General features: G+C 37.5%; 2 protein-coding genes across 2 annotated transcripts; one reads left to right on the forward strand and one right to left on the reverse strand.

Moving 5' to 3' along the window:
* Positions 1-804: 804 nt before the first annotated feature.
* LOC107568208 (protein cramped-like) lies at positions 805-14,989 on the reverse strand. Its single transcript, XM_016254140.1, has 17 exons — positions 14,692-14,989; positions 11,969-12,171; positions 11,437-11,590; positions 10,020-10,103; positions 9,861-9,909; positions 9,623-9,708; positions 9,178-9,301; positions 6,113-6,194; positions 5,068-5,898; positions 4,479-4,547; positions 4,253-4,334; positions 3,193-3,303; positions 2,938-3,107; positions 2,656-2,842; positions 2,409-2,561; positions 1,370-1,506; positions 805-1,132 (listed from the first exon to the last, which is right to left on the reverse strand). Exons 1-17 carry the CDS (start codon positions 14,987-14,989, stop codon positions 1,010-1,012), a joined length of 2,943 nt encoding a protein of 980 aa, XP_016109626.1. The 3' UTR covers positions 805-1,009.
* Positions 14,990-15,662: 673 nt separating this feature from the next.
* jpt2 (Jupiter microtubule associated homolog 2) lies at positions 15,663-17,118 on the forward strand (the record flags this gene model as incomplete). Its single annotated transcript, XM_016254152.1, has 3 exons — positions 15,663-15,833; positions 16,229-16,271; positions 16,378-17,118. Coding segments are annotated over 3 exons (450 nt in total), but the record flags the coding sequence as incomplete, so codon positions are not given.
* Between the last annotated feature and the right edge of the window lie 2,460 nt (positions 17,119-19,578).

Genomic DNA, 19,578 nt, shown 5'->3' on the forward strand with positions numbered 1-19,578 from the left:
TGACAGGCACAAAAGGGTTTGTTGTAGTTCTATTTATACACATTGGGATTAAAACTCCCTTTTAACAACACAGAACTCTTTAAAACAGCGGAGAGGAGCTCCTAAATGCCTGCATCTGGCATGTTAAACAAAAAACACTGTCGCAGTGAGTTATCAATAAATAAATCCAAATGACAATAATTTACAATATGTTACAAAAGCAGTAAATACTGGGGTCTGTTATTGTCTATTTACATCTGTACACACACACACACACACAGAGTCTCACATAAGAAAACTCACATAAGAAAACTAATTTTTAGAATCTACAAATTATTGGCTTCATATTCATTCGGCAGGAAACAAAAATCCTAGTGTTGTGGGGGAAAATAGCGTTCAATCTCACTTTTGATGCAACTACACTGCATTTGTGTTATCAGTCACTTTGTTTAGTGTGTGTTAGATATTCAGTCCTCATAATCTCACAAAAATAAGCCCTTGTCCCTTTCAGTAGTGTGGCTTTCACCAACTTACAACATTCAGATGAAAATAAACCAATCAGAATCTGAGGTCTCATAAACGGAGGGTGTGCGCAGGCGCACTCCTATGGCTTTAGAGGGTTTCGCACAAATGCGTTGTGTACAATAGAAAGAAAACACAAAGACAATCTGCAGCCCCACTTACAGATGCATGCACATGCACGCACACAAATGTGAGACAAAGACGTCAGAGACAGATATACAGATGAGAAGACGGTATTTGTTCAGATATGGCAGGTCTTGTTTTCTCTGTACATGAGGTTGCGCTGTAAATAATTTTATTTTATTGTTTAAATGTCCTGGGTGTGGCTCATAAGAGGACAGCCACAGAATAAATCAACACAAACATACACAAACGCTCTCCCACACACACATTAGAGCCCAAAAGCTGTTGTGGACCCTGCCAGTCTATTGCACTTCCTACAGCTGAACTGCACTCCAGTTAACATTCTTCTGTCCAATGCGAACAGTGACAGGCTCCGCCCCCTGCATCAGTCCTCTGGAGGAGGTGGGAGGGTCGGTTCTGTAACAGAGAGCTCCTGTGCGAGATCATTGAAGCGGGCGATGTAGTCGACACTGCTCTCGCTCATCATACAGGCCAGCTGGGTATCCACCTGTAGTGAGAAAACAGCCAAATGACAACAACAATAAATGTGTAACACTTTCAAAACTAAGGATAGATGCCTGATTTAATTTGCATACACCATTTGAAACCCGCTCACTTCCTGTTTATCTTCAATGCAAGCCAGAATGAGAAAAAACAAATACAGGAGCGCCTGGTGATAATGTGTCATATCAAATTACATTAGTCTACCAGACAGCAGCTGGGGACTTTGTGTGTTTCCTCTCACCTCGGCTACATCCGGCAGGCCACGGGAGTGAAAACAATCGTGGGAGTTGCTGTCCAGTAAACTGGGTCCAAGTAAGGCTGTGTTACTTGAAGGAGGCAGGGCTGTCCTTCTTGTCTTATCAGGGGATGCCAGACTTGCTGCAAATCAGGAAAACAAGGATGGATTTGTCAATAGTGCTGAGACTGATGGAGGTTTGCAGTACGAACACAGACAGGTAACTGTGGACATTTTGACTTCTGTCTGAAGCCAGCCTCTTTTACCTCTGTATCAATACTGAATAGATACCTATACATACCTATCTATCTGATTTTTTTGTTTTTTAAAGAAGTTTCTTTTGCTCACCAAGGCTGTATTTATTTAATCAAAAATAACATAAAAACAATAATATTCCAAGCAACTGAGTCCTTAGCCATCTTCAAGAAACGGGTAAAACACATCTCTTCCATCTACTCTTGACCCTCTAACTCTAGCACTCTCTATTCTATTTCTATTTTATCTACTTGTTTTCTTTTTATTATTTAATCCTGTGATAGCAAAGCTGAATTTTCAGCAGCCATAACTCCAATCAAGTGTCACGTGATCCATCCCAACAACTTTCTAATATGCTCATTTGGCACTCAAGAAACATTTCTTATTAATATCAATGTTAAAAAGTTTTAGTTATAGTTATAGTTTTATAGAAGTTTTAGTTATAGTTATAGTTTTATAGAAAACGTAATACATTTTTTTCAGGATTCTTTGAATATGAAGTTCAAAAGCACAGCATTTATTTGAAATAGAAATCTTTTGTATCATTATAAATGTCTTAGCTGTCACTTCTGATGAATTTATTGTATCCTTGCTGAATAAAAGTATTAATTTCTTTTCAAAACACTTACTGACAGAATTATGGAATGCTAGTGTATATATAAATTTAAACAAAGCTCAATCAATTAGTTTCAAACTCATAATTTTAACACTCATTTTGTTTCCTGATATACATAATATCTATAATGAACATCCGTTGCAAACAGGGAACTGAGATGTGTTTCATACTTACAGAGCAGGCAGCCAAGACTTGAATCAGTAGAGTCACTGGGGTACCACTGAGGGTCGTGTGTGGGGGACGGCATCCAGCTGTCACATGAAGAGGGAAGGAGCTTGGATCTATCACTCCCATTGAGTTTAGGAGGCGAGAGCAATGATCCATCACCTGAGAAATAGAGCGAAATGTGAGCGAGTAGATACCACTAAAACAAAATGATCCCACTGAGATCCTCTAATACTCAGGTTCAATCCCACCATACCATAGTGCGAGTTGATGGCGAGCTCAATAATAGAGTCGCTGATTTGAGTCTGTGGCTCTCCAGAAGGTAGAGACTCCTCTGGGGGGCCCGGTAGAGAGATATCCAATAAGGAAGCAACACTGGGAGGAGCCAAGAGGGAGTCCCCGCCCCCTGGAGATGGTGGAGAGACACCGTTCTGCAGGGATTCCTGCAGACAAAGAGAGTAAAATGAGAACAGACCCAGATATGATTAATTGTACACCCAAAAGTGAAAGCGGATCTAGGAAGGGAATTAGTTCTTACCTCAGAAGGCTCCTGATCAAGTAGATCTGGCTCTAGCTCAGGTGCAGCAGGTGCCGAGTCCATGGCCTCCTCAGACCCCACAATGGCCTTATCTATACTGGGGGCCTCCACTTCCTGACAGGGGCTGCCAGGGATAATACCTGCAGATTTTGCAGCCAGGTCAATTGCACCTGAAACAAATTCAAGAGCATGTAGGTTTCAAATGTTCAGTGGATAAAAACATATTTAATCATTTAGCTTTGATTTGATTCTTACTGGACAGCTGAGTAGCAGGTGCAGAACTGGCTGTAGCGGACGGAGCTTTTGAGGAAAGTTGGCGGTTCGATGGGGCGAGACGAGTTTGTATTGGACGAAACGAACCAGTTCCTGACAAAGAGATACATAAATTATTTAAAAAGAAGCGACTGCATTGAAATCAAACAGACAGATACAATAAACCTGAAGAGTTAAAAATTAAACAGTTTTACTGCTTGATCTCAAGTCGCTTATTTGAGAGATTTTTGTAAATTACTTTTAATAAACTGGTGCCAAAATATGAAAGTATGTGAATAATAGTACATCTTGTTTATATATACACTGAACAAAATTATAAACGCAACACTTTGTTTCCTAAGACTTTTTCTATGTACACAAAAGACCTATTTCTCTCAAATATTGTTCACAAATCTTGTATATTGAATATTGTCTAAATCTTTGTTAGTGAGCACTTCTCCTTTGCCGAGATAATCCCTCCACCTCACAGGTGTGGCATATCAAGATGCTGATTAGACAGCATGATTATTGCACAGGTGTGCCTTAGGCTGGCCTCAATAAAAGGCCACTCTAAAATCTGCAGTTTTACTGTTGGGGGTCCGGGGAGGGGGGTCCAAAAACCAGTCAGCCACAAAAATAGACATTGCAACGTCGCTTCCACATATGCTTGAATTTTAACCTCTCACCACAAATATCACAAATGACATTTTAAGTGGAATGTTTAAAAAAAATGTTATTTTAGTCAAGCAGCTGTATTAACTCAACTTCAGATGTTCCTGCTTCATATGATCTGTCGCTACATGCTGATGTTAGGCTTACTGAAGATTGTAGGCTTACTTCTTTACTGAAGAAGTTTTGTGCATGTGTATATATATATATATATATATGGACTTTTCGTGAAATGTTTGCATTAAAAGAGTGTTTGTAACTTTTGATAAAATAAAATGTATTGGTGTGATTTTGTGTTATATGATGACATTCATGCATCTAAGTGTGGCATAAGTGTCCAAATACTTCGGCCACTGCATGTGTAAAGTGTTACGCATTTGTGTGCGTTTATTACCTGTAGCAGATGAATTGGAGAGAATAGAGAAGGAGCAAACATGAGGTGAAGTGTCTCCAGTTGTTCGTGGCAGCAGCGTTCTCTGAAAAAAAGAAAAAAAAAAACATACATTTTTATCCTTTGACAGCTCTAAGAACAAAAACAACAAAAGAACAGATTCAATGTGAAAAGAAGCAACTAGGTAAAGATAAGAAGCCCCACTTATTTTTCTTCTGTCCACACTCACCTGAACCACAAGAGGTTTCCTTAGTGGACGCCCCCTCCCTATTTTCCGTTGCTTTGAAAATATATCGGACTAAAGACAAAAAAAAAACAAAAAAAGCATGATTAGAGGAAAAATTTGCTGATGAAGAAATATGTATATTTGTCCCTCAGGAGAAAAAATAAAATAAAAAACCCTGCTGACGTCATGTGAGATTGTTGAATCAGCAGTGTATCAAATACTTATTTGCCCCACTGTATATGTATGGTTCAAAAGTCTGGGGTCACTACATGTTTTTTTAAAGGCATTAATAGTTTTATTCAGCAAAAAGGCCTTGAACTGATAAATAGTGACAATTTAACATTTTCAAAATTGATATTAATAAGAAATATTTCTTGATCACCAAATCAGCATATTAGAATGACTTCCAACGACTGGAGTAATGGCTGCTGAAATTATTATAATTTTTTTTATATATTAAAATAGAAAACAGTTAGATTAAATTGTAACAAATGATAATTAAACAATAATATGTCTATAAATAATATCTATGAGACTTCTTTCAAAAAAAAAATCTTATCAACCCCTAACTTTTGAATCGTAGTGTTTTGGCCAACTGACAATCTGATGACACAAGTCTCAGGAGACACCGAAGCACACTTTGAGTGGTGGGCAGAGCTGAGGGTTGGGGTTTAGGCTGCCATTCATACTCCAGCAGTAGCTTCCCAGGCTTGCCCAGCATGAGGTAGACTTCTGCCAGTGTCACATTCTCAGAGCCCTGTGAGCTCCAACCTTCGTTTTGGATTTGTTGAGGAGATCGTCCAGTCCCACTCACTTCCTCATTGCGCCCTTGAGGTTCTGATTGTGGTGGTGCTGCTTTTTCTGATGCAACCCCTCCTGCCGTTCCAGGCTCCTCAGACCGGCCCTCGATTGGGGCGGGGTCTCCCTGAGTCACAGTCTCTTTGTCGCGCCTGCTAGCATCAGTCTGAGTCTGACTCACTGCTTCTTGCTCCAGAGTCCCCACCACATTCCCCTCCGGTCCAATGGGGAGCGATGGAGCGAGGGTTGGACTGACTGGAGAAGTAGAGCTCAGGTTTGGGTTTACATTGGTCTCCAACCCTGGAGCTGAAGTGCCGCTATCAGGACCGTCAACAGGATGCCCGTCGCTTTTTTTCAGGTCTCCTCCCACCGGACCATACTTGCCTGATTTTCCTCTTGCAGGCTGAATTCCCAAAATGTGAGCTGCGGGCAAGTCCCTAATACCTGTCCGGCCACGCCCACTCTCCTGCCAGTGTACCGTGCAGGAAGCTTTTGAGTGCACAACACGAGACACACCTGGCAAAGTACTAACCGGGCTGTTCTCTGCAGGAAACAGGAACAGGTCCTCTGACTCGCTAGACTGGGCCAGGCCGTCCAGAGCTTCTCGCTCTGCCAGGCTCTTAAGCTACAAGTAACAAGTTAAGGGAAATTACTGTTATAAAACACATAGGTTTGGGTACTGCTTTAAGCATAGGCATTTTTGACATGTCTCCCAAACAAAACAACCAAATCTATCACAAATGTATCTCATAAAACAGATGAGGAAGGAAAAAGGAAGGAAATTAAACTCCTGACTGTGCATGCTGAGATCTCTGGCTGAGATCTGAATGCAAGGATACGATGCATTGATCCTGGACAGCCCACTTTTGCTTCAAGAATTCAATGAGAGTGGAGACCTTCCGGTGCAACTCGACAATCATCCTACAATAACAGAACAGCAATGAGCATTGCCAAATTTGTTGTACATTTAATGTCACACCATTATGAAATGAAATGACAGATCTTTTCTTCTGTATGGTGACGCACACTGTAAAGCCTAACAAATGTCCTAACTAACACTTTTTAGTTGACTTTACCAAGCCTGTGGTTAGGTCGAGGTTGGAACTATAAGCATTAAGACTACAGACTGATTTATTTAAAAAGCCTTAACTGCAGTTGATGATGCAGTGATAGTCTCTCTTTTGGTTATGTTAGCACATGCATGTGTGCTATTGTTATCTGGACAGTTGGTATATATATATATATATATAACTTAAAATGAATTAGTTGCTGAAACTAAAAAGTGTTTTCACTCAGTTTTTTAAGGCAATCGGTTTGCATGCTTTTTTTTAAAGATTAATTAATTAATTAGATTTTAAAGTGTACATCCGGAGTGTAACATATTATCAAAAAAGAAAAAAAATGTGAGGGACTTGGTTCTATGTATTGTTTGTTAGTTGAATTTTGAGAAGGAAAAATAGAAGCAATTGAGCACAAGCTTGCAGGGGTGGGTTAAAGCAGATAAAATGATTGGAAAAGTCCGGCATATGTCAACAGAGACAAATCTGTAATTTCACCTGCAGATCAAGCTACAGTGGGTACGGAAAGTATTCAGACCCCCTTAAATTTTTCACTCTTTGTTATATTGCAGCCATTTGCTAAGATCATTTAAGTTCATTTTTTTTCCTCAATGTACACACAGCACCCCATATTGACAGAAAAACACAGAATTGTTGACATTTTTGCAGATTTATTAAAAAAGAAAAACTGAAATATCACATGGTCCCTAAGTATTCAGACCCTTTGCTGTGACACTCATATATTTAACTCAGGTGCTGTCCATTTCTTCTGATCCTCCTTGAGATGGTTCTACACATTCATTTGAGTCCAGCTGTGTTTGATTATACTGATTGGACTTGATTAGGAAAGCCACACACCTGTCTATATAAGACCTTACAGCTCACAGTGCATGTCAATAAATCTGCAGAAATGTCAACAATTCTGTGTTTTTCTGTCAATATGGGGTGCTGTGTGTACATTAATGAGGGAAAAAAATTAACTTAAATGATTTTAGCAAATGGCTGCAATATAACAAAGAGTGAAAAATTTAAGGGGGTCTGAATACTTTCCGTACCCACTGTATATTTTGATTAAAACTTGTGAAGTAAAAAATAAAACATGTATAGATGAATCATTCACAATAAGATCAATAACATACATACATTTTCAAATTTAGTTTAAATTTTCATCTCATGCTGACTGTCGATATGAAGTCAATATGAAATGAGAATGCATCAAAATACATTTTCATGACTCCAAAACTAAAATAAAATAAAATCACTATTTAATTCAACATGAAAGTCAAAAAGTATACCAATACTTATTGACTAAATAAAACTGAAAACTAAATAAAAAAAACAAAACACTGAAAATACTAAAACTAACCAAAAAATAACATTGACAGCATGAAAACTAAACTTAAATCGAAATACTATCAAAAAAATAAACAAATAAAGAAATAAATAAATTATATATATATACATAAAAGGGGTGTAACGATACACGTATTCGTATTGAACCATTCGGTACGAGGATTTCAGATCGGTACGCATTACAAACCGAACGATTCGTTGGACTAATCCTATTAAATTTGGAAAATAAAAGAGCTTAAAGTGTGTGAAAAATGTTCTCAGTGCCACTACGCTCAACAAGACAGCCCAAACGACGTAATGGGCAACGTGCTGTCTGCCCAGTGGCCCTGCAATAACCTCCCCTTGATGGAGTGCATCGAAAGATGATCTTGTATCGACGATAGTCAGAGATATTGTCAAAAACATCAATTATTGCCAATTTTAAGAGAATGTGGCATTTCCAATTAATGTAGGCCTGTTACATTATTTTTATTATTAGGGCTATTATTATTATTATTATAATAAAGTTGCTTTTATTATTATTTTATTATTAATTTGCCATGCAATATTAGGCTACCGCATAACTGATGCACTGTGAGGATAAGATAAGGCCATTTACTCCTAAATTAAAATGCTTAAAAAAGGTATTTTAAAACAGGTCTATTATACAATGAATTATATGCCTATAATTAAAATATTAAGACTGCAGTAATCAATCAAAATCAATAAAATTAAAAGCTTTAGCCCATTTCAACCACCGACCTTCAAAACAACCTGTTTAACATGAAATAAGTTTCTTCTCATTTTTTTTCACTATGTATGGGCCACAAGAGAAATATTAAGGGAATAAATTAAAACAGTTAGCTATATACCATTATCAGCATATGTTAAAAGTAGATTGATCTCTTGTTGTCTCTGAGAGAATATGTGGCGACAGATGCCGAAAGTTCCGTCATTACTCCATCATTCCGTTTTTACTTTCACTTTCTGGATAATGAATTGATCGATATTAAGACGTTCTCCGACATAACTCTTGCGCAAAGTTTGCACGTTGCTTGTGCGTGATATCCAAACAGAAATATTTCCAACATTGTGACGTAACAAATTACTCCCCCCTCCCGTATCGAAAACGTACCGAACCATGACACCACTGTGTCGTATCAAACCGAACTGTGAATTTTGTGAACTGTTACACAACAGTTTTATATATATACAGTGGGTACGGAAAGTATTCAGACCCCCTTAAATTTTTCACTCTTTGTTATATTGCAGCCATTTGCTAAAATAATTTAAGTTAATTATATATATATATATATATATAAAATTTAAAGTAATATTCCTGTTTAAATTATTCCCACTTCCAAAATCCAACCAATCTGCAGATTACAGAAGGATTGCAAAATAACATTTTGCAATAAGCAATGAAATAACAAATAATAATTATGTATTATGTGAAGGAGGTGGATCAGTGAGGAATTCGAGAGAGGTCATGTGTGCACATTAGTGAAGCTCACCTGAGCCGAGGATTATGGGCTAGACTCTGAACCCGAGCCCAGGAGTGGTTGCTCCGGGGTTGAAGTTCGACAGCCAGCTTCAAGGGTAAACGCACAGGCTTCTGATCCTCCTCATCACTCACACCTAAACCAGAGAAAAAGAGGAAAAAAATACCATGAAGCATCACCATCTCCATGATTCTGATGGTGGCCTAAATCTGCATCACCGCCCATTTCCCAATCAGCCCCACAGCCTGAAACCATGGAAACCATGAAAAACCACTCCTCCTACACCCTGGAGAGCAGCCATGGCACACTCCTCCACCGCCCTGGTCACCTAAATACCCAGAGTGCTCCATTTTGTCAGCGTTCTCTTCTTACCTCTATTCAGTCTGTTTAACTTGCTAACAAAATCAATCTTTTAAGAGTCTATAAAGCAAACTCTCTGTGTCTCTCTCACACACACCATCTGGGTCGCAGAGTTTCTTCAGCGCGCGGCACATGGGAGCTTTGATCCTCAGATTTCTGCCTTTGGAACGCACTGTTGTGGCCCTGAAACAATGTACAAACAAAATTATAGATCAATGTGATCATAACCTACGGAGATATACAGTAGATGCTCCCATTAGGCATGACCTAAATAATAAATACTGTGCATTATTAACATGTCTCTTTCTCTCTCAAATAAACATACACACACTTACCCCTGTTGTATAAGCTCATTTAGTTTGGCCACATTTTTGTCATCCATCACTAGAAGAAACAGGAAGACACCAAAGAATGTTACATTCAAAATGTCCCCATGTGCAAACACTTAAAATGTACCCCCTTGATCAACAAAACCCACTGCCTGATATACTCACAGCCTCCAACCTTCTTCCTGAGCTCAGCATAACAGATGAGGCCATAGAGCTCCTGGGAGGACTTTTTCAGCACACGTGAATACACTGAAAGATGGACAAAAGGAAGCAACAGAAAAAGGAGGAATAAGAGCATTGAGAATTTATCATGTATTATGTAACTGATTTTAGTGGAAACCATAATGCATTATTTCAGGATTCTTTGATGAATTCAAAAGAACAGCATCTATTTGAAACAGAAATCTTTTGTAACATTATAAATGTCTTTACTGTCTCTTTTGATCAATTTAATGCATCCTTGCTGAATGGAAGTATAAAACTTCAAACTTTTGAATGGTAGTGCACCTTGAATCAACCAATAAAATAAAAGAAATTGAGGAATGTCACAGTGGAGGTTAATGCTGTTTATATTACATTTAAGTATGCTACTACATCAGAATAAGGATATGATATACAGTGGTGTGAAAAAGTGTTGGCCCCCTTCCTGATTTTTTTGCATGTTTGTCACACTTTAATGTTTCAGATCATCAAACCCAACACTTTTTCACACCACTGTATAATCATTAACATGCAAGCAAATGTGCATGGTGTGGGCACACTCATGATTTGATAATGTGTGAATAACAAAAACCAGGTAGCATGGTAGCCGAGAAAATTCAACTCCAAAGATGAAGGTGACAGACTGAATTTAAATTGGATGACAGGTATATCTTTGCTGTGGTAAGTTGAATGACGAACAAACAAATTATGTGTGACCTGATGGGAAACAAAAGCCAATGTGAGCCATGCGTTATGAAAATTGGTGGAAAAAAAGCTAACTCAAAGATGTATTTGCAGGTACACCATCTTAGAAGAATTCATGCAAAGAATAAGGCTCAGTTGGAATGCAAGTCAATAAATAATATGAGAAAACTAGCTCAGTTATTGTTCAGTTTTTAAAAAGATTATTGAAATTAGCACTTGTTTGCACCTGATATTTGTTACCTACTGTATGTGTACATTACCTTCGACATTCAAGTTTAATAATGGTAAAGGTAAATAATAAAAACGCATTCACATTAGCATCTGTTAGCGTGAATGAAAATTGTAAAATGCAATTTTACAACTTTTTTTTTTAGGATTCTTTTAATATAATCTTCAAAAGAACAGCATTCATTTGAAACAGAAATCTTGTGTAACATTAGAAATGTCTTTACTGTGACTTTTAGTTCTTTCAAAAAAACAAAAAAAAATCTTATTGACCACTAACTTTTGAACAGTAGTGAATATATTTAGGAACTAATCTTGACAACTAACAATCTGGTGAGCAGCAGGACAGAGGATGGCTTTCCACAAGACAATACCATCCTATCAAACAAAGGACTCCACTGCAGCCTGTAAATGTCATACAAAGTATAAACTGTGCATCTGTAAGTCTCACCGTTGTTGAAATCAATGTGTTTAGAGATCTTGTGCCAAGTCCTGTAGTAGAAATGCCGCACTTGCTCCTTGTTCTTCACCATACTTGCTGGTTTACCCTTCTTCTTATATTTAAGAGCAATATTGTTCTGAATAGCTTCAAAATCCTTCCCATGCTATGAGAGGACAGGAGAGAGAATGACTGTTATCCAAAAGATTCAATGTAATACAAAAACCCTTCAGGTGCATGACAAATTACACCTTACTAAGAAATAAATCAATAAAAGACATCACAGACCTCAATTATACCTTTAGAGACGACATGTAAATAAATTAAACCTATTAGGACTTTTAAATATCAGTCTGTCCCTGGCAAGTCAGGGAGGGATGGAAACGTTGATAATGGAATTCACTTAGTAATTCTTGAGATGTTGTTGTCCCATATGAAGTACTAATTCTCAAAACACCGCTAAAAAATCTGCAATTTACTAAAAGTCCAAACATCCGCCAAGAACTTTCAGTGAGTTTTATTATCATTAAAGCTGACAAATCACCTCATAAAGTCCTTCAAAGAAACTGTTTTTGTCCTCAGTGCTCCAAGACTCCCACTGTCTGCGCACTCGTTTCTGACTCCCCCCTTCCTCCTTCTCTGCAGGACCCTGGACCTTTGGGGCCGATCTGGAAGTCCCACCTGCCCCAGAGCTTCCGGCTGAACCTGCAGTGGCTGTCACACACACAGAGGGACCTGCTTCTGCACCTGAGAAACAGAGAGGAAAGGAAAGGAAAGAGGGTTAGTACGTCAGTTCTGAACACATGCTGAGAAAAGCATAGCAAGTGTTTTATATATACACACATACACAAACAAAAATATATAGAAACAATAATATCATAATGTGCATCTATAAAAGCACCAACTATGCAATATTGTGCTTAAATATACTTAGGGATTGCTTTTACAAGTCTATCTATATATACACATTTTTTCCAGACGTATTCCTAATGCAAAAATACACGGTTTTTCAGATTACTGAGCACTGTTGACCATTAATTTAATTGACACTATGGCATATCACTTTTACCATGCATATCTACACCAAACAAAAAAACAATATTAAACATTAAAGGAAACACACAGACACACAAAACAAATGTCACTCATACGCAAAAGATATCAGTAAAGAGTGCTGGAATGAGCAAGCTTAACTTGAATGGCGGTGCAATTTATTTATAATACTTTGGGCTGCTAAATTTATTTTTGGTTGAACATTAGAGATTTACGAAACCATGCAAACACCACTCTTTTAAAAAGCAAATATTCACATCAAAAAAATTTAATTTAATATTGAAAATAATTGCATAACGTCAGGCTGAGACCTAATAGAAAAATATTACATTTCTGTTATCGATTAGGAAGGCCTACAGATTATAAGCCTATTTTAAAAAAATAAATAAATTATGCACACTGTTAATGTGTGTGTATGTCAAGAAGAGTGTCAGGAAGTGTGTGGAGTCCCTCGGAGGGCATCCAGACCTGCTGCTCAGTGCACTGATCCAAAAACAACACGTGGGGAACCGGAGATGCCAATAACTCTCCCCACTTACACAAGAGAGCATGCAATGAGAGCACACCAGAATACATTACAGCATGCAAGCCTATTGTCTAAATTTAAAATAAACACTGATTCCCTTTTATAGCCTCCGTGTACAGATTCCTGATCCCAAGTCAATGTAGAGTGACCATCTCCTGAACAGATGCATCAGAATGAAACTCCTGACAGTGATTTGTCACCCGCTGCTGGGTGGCAGCTAAACTAGTGATATGAAAGGCAAATAAATAAACAAATAATCACCGAGCCTGCTGATTTAAAATAGTGCACTGCATCTTATTAAGTGATTTAATGTGGTTACAAGCAAATTTGAGAGGCTTCAGTGTGAGCAGTTTGTCAAGTCACTTTACTCGGAGGGCATCCAGACCTGCTGCTCAGTGCACTGATCCAAAAACAACACGTGGGGAACCGGAGATGCCAATAACTCTCCCCACTTACACAAGAGAGCATGCAATGAGAGCACACCAGAATACATTACAGCATGCAAGCCTATTGTCTAAATTTAAAATAAACACTGATTCCCTTTTATAGCCTCCGTGTACAGATTCCTGATCCCGAGTCAATGTAGAGTGACCATCTCCTGAACAGATGCATCAGAATGAAACTCCTGACAGTGATTTGTCACCCGCTGCTGGGTGGCAGCTAAACTAGTGATATGAAAGGCAAATAAATAAGCAAATAATCACCGAGCCTGCTGATTTAAAATAGTGCACTGCATCTTATTAAGTGATTTAATGTGGTTACAAGCAACCCAAGCATCCCAGTGCTGAGATTTGAGAGGCTTCAGTGTGAGCAGTTTGTCAAGTCACTTTCTAAAAATATTTTTTCTTTTTTTAAACAAGAACGTACAAAGCACAAGATTGTACACCATGATAGAATTTCCAGAAATTATACAGAAAAATATCGTCTTGTTTTGTTTGATAAATGTATACCTACGAATACATATATAACTATAATTTAAAAAACACGTGCTTTGTTTTCAAAAATGTTATCGCAATTTATCATAAAAATCTTATATTTTCTCTATATGATTTTTTTTTCATATTTTATAATTGAGGTTTTTTTTATTTTGCATTTCAACATTAACAAAACAATAGGCTAACATAAGTACAACTTTAAGTCCTCACAAACGGAGACATTCATAAACAAAACAGCGCCTACAAGAAATAAATAAAAAATACAATAAAATACATTCATAAAAAAAAGAGACCACTGTTAAATGATCCGTTTCTCTGGTTTTACTATTGTATAGGTATGCGTTCAAGTAAAATGAACATTATTTCTCCCAAATTCCAAATAAACATCGTAATTTACAGCATTCACTTGCGAAAAATGACAACTGGTCAGAATAACAAAAAAGATGCATTGCTTTCAGACCTCATATAATGCAAAGTAAACGAGTTCATATTTATTTAAAAAAAAAAATACAATGCTAATGTTTTAAAAGTGTTCAGAAATGACCCTGAGGTGGAATGACCCTGATTTTCAATCACAACTTTCATGCATCTTGGCATGCTCTCTACCAGTCTTTCACATTGCTGTTGGTTGACATAATAGGTGTTTAAGTCTGGAGATTGGGTTGGCCGTGACAGGGTCTTGATCTGGTGGTCCTCCATCCACAGCTTTTTTTGACCTGGCCATGTGGCATGGAACATTGTCCTGCTAGAAACCCCAATCCTCAGAGTTGAGGATCATCGTCAGAGCAGAAAGAAGCAAGTTTTCTTCCAGGAAATCCTTGTACGTGGCTTGATTCATGTGCCCTTCACAAAGCCCAATGTGCCTAATTCCAGCTTTGCTGAAGCAGATAATCACCGATCCTCCACCAAATTTCACAGTGGGTGGCTTGTAGGCCTCCCCAGGTTTCCGTTTAACCATTAGACGACCAGGTGTTGGGCAAAGCTGAAAATTGGACACATCCGAGAAGGCCCAGTCCTTAGGGTCTTTTGCAACCTCAGCTGTGTTTCTCATTGTTGAAGTGCTTTTTTCTGACTTTGCCCTAGAAGCCTGTTTCGAACCGTCATCTCATTGCACTTCACCCCAGCTGTTGTTTGCCATTCTTTTTGTAGGTCACTTGATGTCATCCTACGGTTGTTGGGTGACATTCGAAAGAATTGGCTGTCATCACGATCAGTGGAGAGTTGTTTTTGCTTTCTGCCCGTCTGTAGCTTTGTTGTCCTCAATGTCTAGATTGCAGCTTGACCTTATGAACTGCTGCCTTTGAAATTAAGGATGTTGGAATTCAACAGACACTGGAATGAAACGGCTGCCATACATGTAGAGATGCTGATTTAAGAAAAACTGCGAGTGGTCTTTTAAACTTTCCCAGAGCTTTATATGAAAAACATAACATAATAAATTATAACAATATCTTAATGACATAAAAGGAACAGTGCTACAAAGCTGATAAATTGTGTTACATATATGGTTGTCTAGTTGAGAATATAATCGGACATGATTGTTTGCAATAAAAACTGCTCTCCCTTAAATTAGTAAATTCCATCTTGCTCTAAAATGTAAGCAGCTACAAAAGGAACCTTTGATCTGCATTTTGTCGCTTGCCAAATTAACAACTATTTATAAAGTTTTTTTAGGAATGTGCATCATGTGTTCTAGCACTGGTGTATCTCAATAAACTCTGATTTATGTGTCTGTTATTGTCTCAGGTGGAAAGAGCAGTGGGATATTTGGGGAGCCAGTGGCTCCTTCGACTCAGAGCAAGCCAGTTCCCCCTGGTGGAGCAGCCAGTAACATCTTTGCGGGTTCAGAGTCGACCCCACCTTCTGTGAAAAGTCAACATCCCAACAAACCAAAGGTAGACCAAACCCATTAGCCTACACCTTGTATTTTTTTCTGGAGCAGCAAATCGGCATATTAGAATGATTCCTGAAGGATCATGTGACACTGAAGACTGGATTAATGCTGGAAATTCAGCTTTGCCATCAGAGTAATAAATATATTAAATAGAAAGTAATTTTAAATTAACATTTCACAATATTACTTTTTTTTTCTAACAATTTCTGATCAAATAAATGCAACCTTTTGTGAGCTTTTTCTTCAAAAACATTTAAAAAATGTTACCATCTCTAAATTTTTAAATGGGAGTGTATGTGACTCAAATTCATAATTATTTTTTTTATTATGCTTCCCACTCTAAAAATCTGAAAATGTCCACCCATTTCAACTCTAATGCCCTTTTATTCTCTGTAGGACAATTTAAGTGTGGGTGTACCTGCTACTCCAGATCCACCAGGTAAAGAAAACATTAGTCATCTGTTCTTCATGCCCCAGTTTGTTTCACCTCAGTGTTTATTGTTGGTTGGCAGTTCCCTTTCCCACCGTTTTTCTCTCTCTTGCAGCCCCAGTGCCTAAGAAGGAGACTGTAGTTGAGGAAGTGAAGGCGGAGCCAGTGCCCCCTCAACCAACACCTGAAAAAGAGCCAGCAGCCCCTGCACCCGCAGCCAATCAGAATTCTGAGCCAGCCACACAGCAACCAACAGAAAAGGACCACGAGCCACGCCTCGGACCCCGCCCTCGTTCTCACAACAAAGTGCTCAACCCACCAGGTGGAAAGTCCAGTGTGGTTTTCTATTAGCCATAGCCATCATGGTCACTTCCTTTTCTTCCATCTGCTTTTAACCTGTACTAAAACTGATCCTTTCTCATTCTTTTGTTTTTTTCCCCCCTCAAGTCTGCCACTCTTCATTCCTTTTTTGCTTCTGCACTTTTTTTTATTTTTTATTCATTCCTCACTTTCCTTTTTCCTTTCCATCTACATAGAATCACTGTTGCTGTCGCTCCAAAAACGGAATGGTTATGTTTTCTTTCAAATGGTTTGCATTGACGGTTGTTTCTCTATATGATTATGTTCTCTCAATTTGCTAATGTATTAAATACAAGTTTGCCTCATGAAACTCAGCACAGTCTATGCAGTGTTCAACTGGTACCACTGTTGGTCGCCAAAGCAAACCCTTCAGTATCAGCGTATTCAGATCTTCCTTTGAAAACCAGTGAATGTTTCTTTTGTGCAATAAGGTGACTTCATTTCTAATTTTTTACTCTGCTCTTGCAATTTTTTTTTTTTTTTTTTAAATAATGAGCAAGACACCAAGCCAAACGTAAAAGTAGTAGTTTAGATGGCTAACCAAACGCACAGTTTTTGTAACTGATGATCGCCAAAGCACACGTTTGACCATGAATAGAATATGTACAATCAGGCATCTTTAACATATCACCCTATTAAAATGTCCATACATGCATTTGAATGTAACCAGAGACCCTTAAACTCGGATAATCATCTGATTCTGTACTTGAAAAGAGTTGCTGAACCATTGATTCTTTAATATTTCTGTTGAATTTGGCCTTTCCTCACATTAGCCATCTGCTTAATTCTTTACATGGCAGTTGGAAGGTCAAATATGACACGTATGCGTGTGTGTGTGTGTGTGGGCATTTCCCACATTACTGGTGCCATCCCTGCCCAAAATACTTCAGTGGTTGCTTGGCAATGTGACTGGCTGCGATGATGTCACAGAGGCCTGTTTCGTACAATACACCTCTGTATTGTTCATTTGTATGCCGTTTTGTATTGCTTTTTTTTTTTCCATGACAAAAGGATGTTTCGCCATGTTGCTTGAAATAAACTAACAGAAATCTTCATTTGAAAAGTTACTTGTGCATGTGCTTGCTGATTTTTATTTTTTTTAGGTTACGGAGTCAAGTCAATATTGTTCAAGGTAGGAGGTATCCGTGATTCTTGAGTACAAAACAGACTAGATAATTACAACTTAACTGGTTTATGTAACTGAATTAATTTGGATTCATGTTTTTGTGCAAACTCTTAGTCTAATTTTTCAGTGTCATCACTGTCAGATACAAAATTAATTTATACTTGCCATGTAAAATATTTGTAAATGTATAAAAATCTATTTAAACCTACTTATTTCATAACGGGTAAAATATGGGAAAAGGACCTTCAGGGTGGAGGCTGAATTTGATATTCCCTGATTTTATAGTATGTGTAGCATTATAAACGGTATATTTATTTATTTTTTAACACTCTGGTATTCCTCATTCCTGCAGTCAAAAGAGAAAACTGAAATGAAAGTACTGTATATTGAGTTTTTTTTGTTCTTTAATGTTTTGTATTTTTAGCGGGTTTCATGGTACTAGACACCTGTAAATTATGCACCATTTGTTTCTATATTAAATAAATATTAGAAAAAAATATCTCCACCACTCTATTAATACAGTGTTTAATTAAAACTACAGCAAAGGTATACAGTCAGGTTGGTGCCATCTGGAAAGTCCTAGATGCCTGGGTGTATATAGCCCTGAGAGTGTGAGTGTGTGTGTATACATTACATTTAGCAGATGCTTTTATCCAAAGCAACTTACAAATGAGGACAATGGAAGCAATCAAAATCAACAAAAGAGCAATGATATGCAAGTGATATAAGTCTCAGCTTAACGCAGTTAAAATTGTATAATAAATAAAAAGAAAACGGATTGAATAGAAAAAGAATAGAGCAAGCTAGTGTTAAAGGCCTTTTTTGCTTTTTGTTAATTGTATACAAATAGAATACGAAAAGATTAGAAAAGCTAGTGTTAGTTTTTTTTTTATAAGAAAACAACAGTAAATTGAATAGAGTGCATGTCTAAAAGGGACAAGTTTTTTTTAAAGAATAGAATTAGAATAGAGAGTGCTAGAGTTAGAGGGTCAAATAAAAATGGAAGAGATGTGTTTTTAGTTGTTTCTTGAAGATGGCTAAGGACTCAGCTGCTCGGATTGAGTTGGGCCGGTCATTCCACCAGGAGGGTACAGTTAATGAAAAAGTCAGTGAAAGTGATTTTGTTCCTCTTTGAGATGGCACAATAATACGCCATTCACTGCAGAACGCAAGCTTCTAGAGGGCACATAACCCAAGTAAGTACAAAACAGACTAGATAATTACAACTTAACTGGTTTATGTAACTGAATTAATTTGGATTCATGTTTTTGTGCAAACTCTTAGTCTAATTTTTCAGTGTCATCACTGTCAGATACAAAATTAATTTATACTTGCCATGTAAAATATTTGTAAATGTATAAAAATCTATTTAAACCTACTTATTTCATAACGGGTAAAATATGGGAAAAGGACCTTCAGGGTGGAGGCTGAATTTGATATTCCCTGATTTTATAGTATGTGTAGCATTATAAACGGTATATTTATTTATTTTTTAACACTCTGGTATTCCTCATTCCTGCAGTCAAAAGAGAAAACTGAAATGAAAGTACTGTATATTGAGTTTTTTTTGTTCTTTAATGTTTTGTATTTTTAGCGGGTTTCATGGTACTAGACACCTGTAAATTATGCACCATTTGTTTCTATATTAAATAAATATTAGAAAAAAATATCTCCACCACTCTATTAATACAGTGTTTAATTAAAACTACAGCAAAGGTATACAGTCAGGTTGGTGCCATCTGGAAAGTCCTAGATGCCTGGGTGTATATAGCCCTGAGAGTGTGAGTGTGTGTGTATACATTACATTTAGCAGATGCTTTTATCCAAAGC

The sequence above is a fragment of the Sinocyclocheilus grahami genome, unplaced genomic scaffold, assembly GCF_001515645.1.
Source record: "Sinocyclocheilus grahami isolate Dianchi unplaced genomic scaffold, SAMN03320097.WGS_v1.1 scaffold27.1, whole genome shotgun sequence".
Lineage (NCBI taxonomy): Eukaryota > Metazoa > Chordata > Actinopteri > Cypriniformes > Cyprinidae > Sinocyclocheilus > Sinocyclocheilus grahami.

Bases quoted from the DNA above. Each gene is read 5' to 3' on its own strand.
- LOC107568208 (XM_016254140.1), bottom strand. From the start codon at position 14,989: ATGAGAAACACAGCTGAGGTTGCAAAAGACCCTAAGGACTGGGCCTTC. The intron at 9,302-9,622 runs GTGTGTGTGAGA...TCTCTGGTTTAG, and splicing joins GAAACTCTGCGACCCAGATG to GTGTGAGTGATGAGGAGGAT. The intron at 6,195-9,177 runs GTGAGCTTCACT...CTGTTATTGTAG, and splicing joins GCCCATAATCCTCGGCTCAG to GATGATTGTCGAGTTGCACC.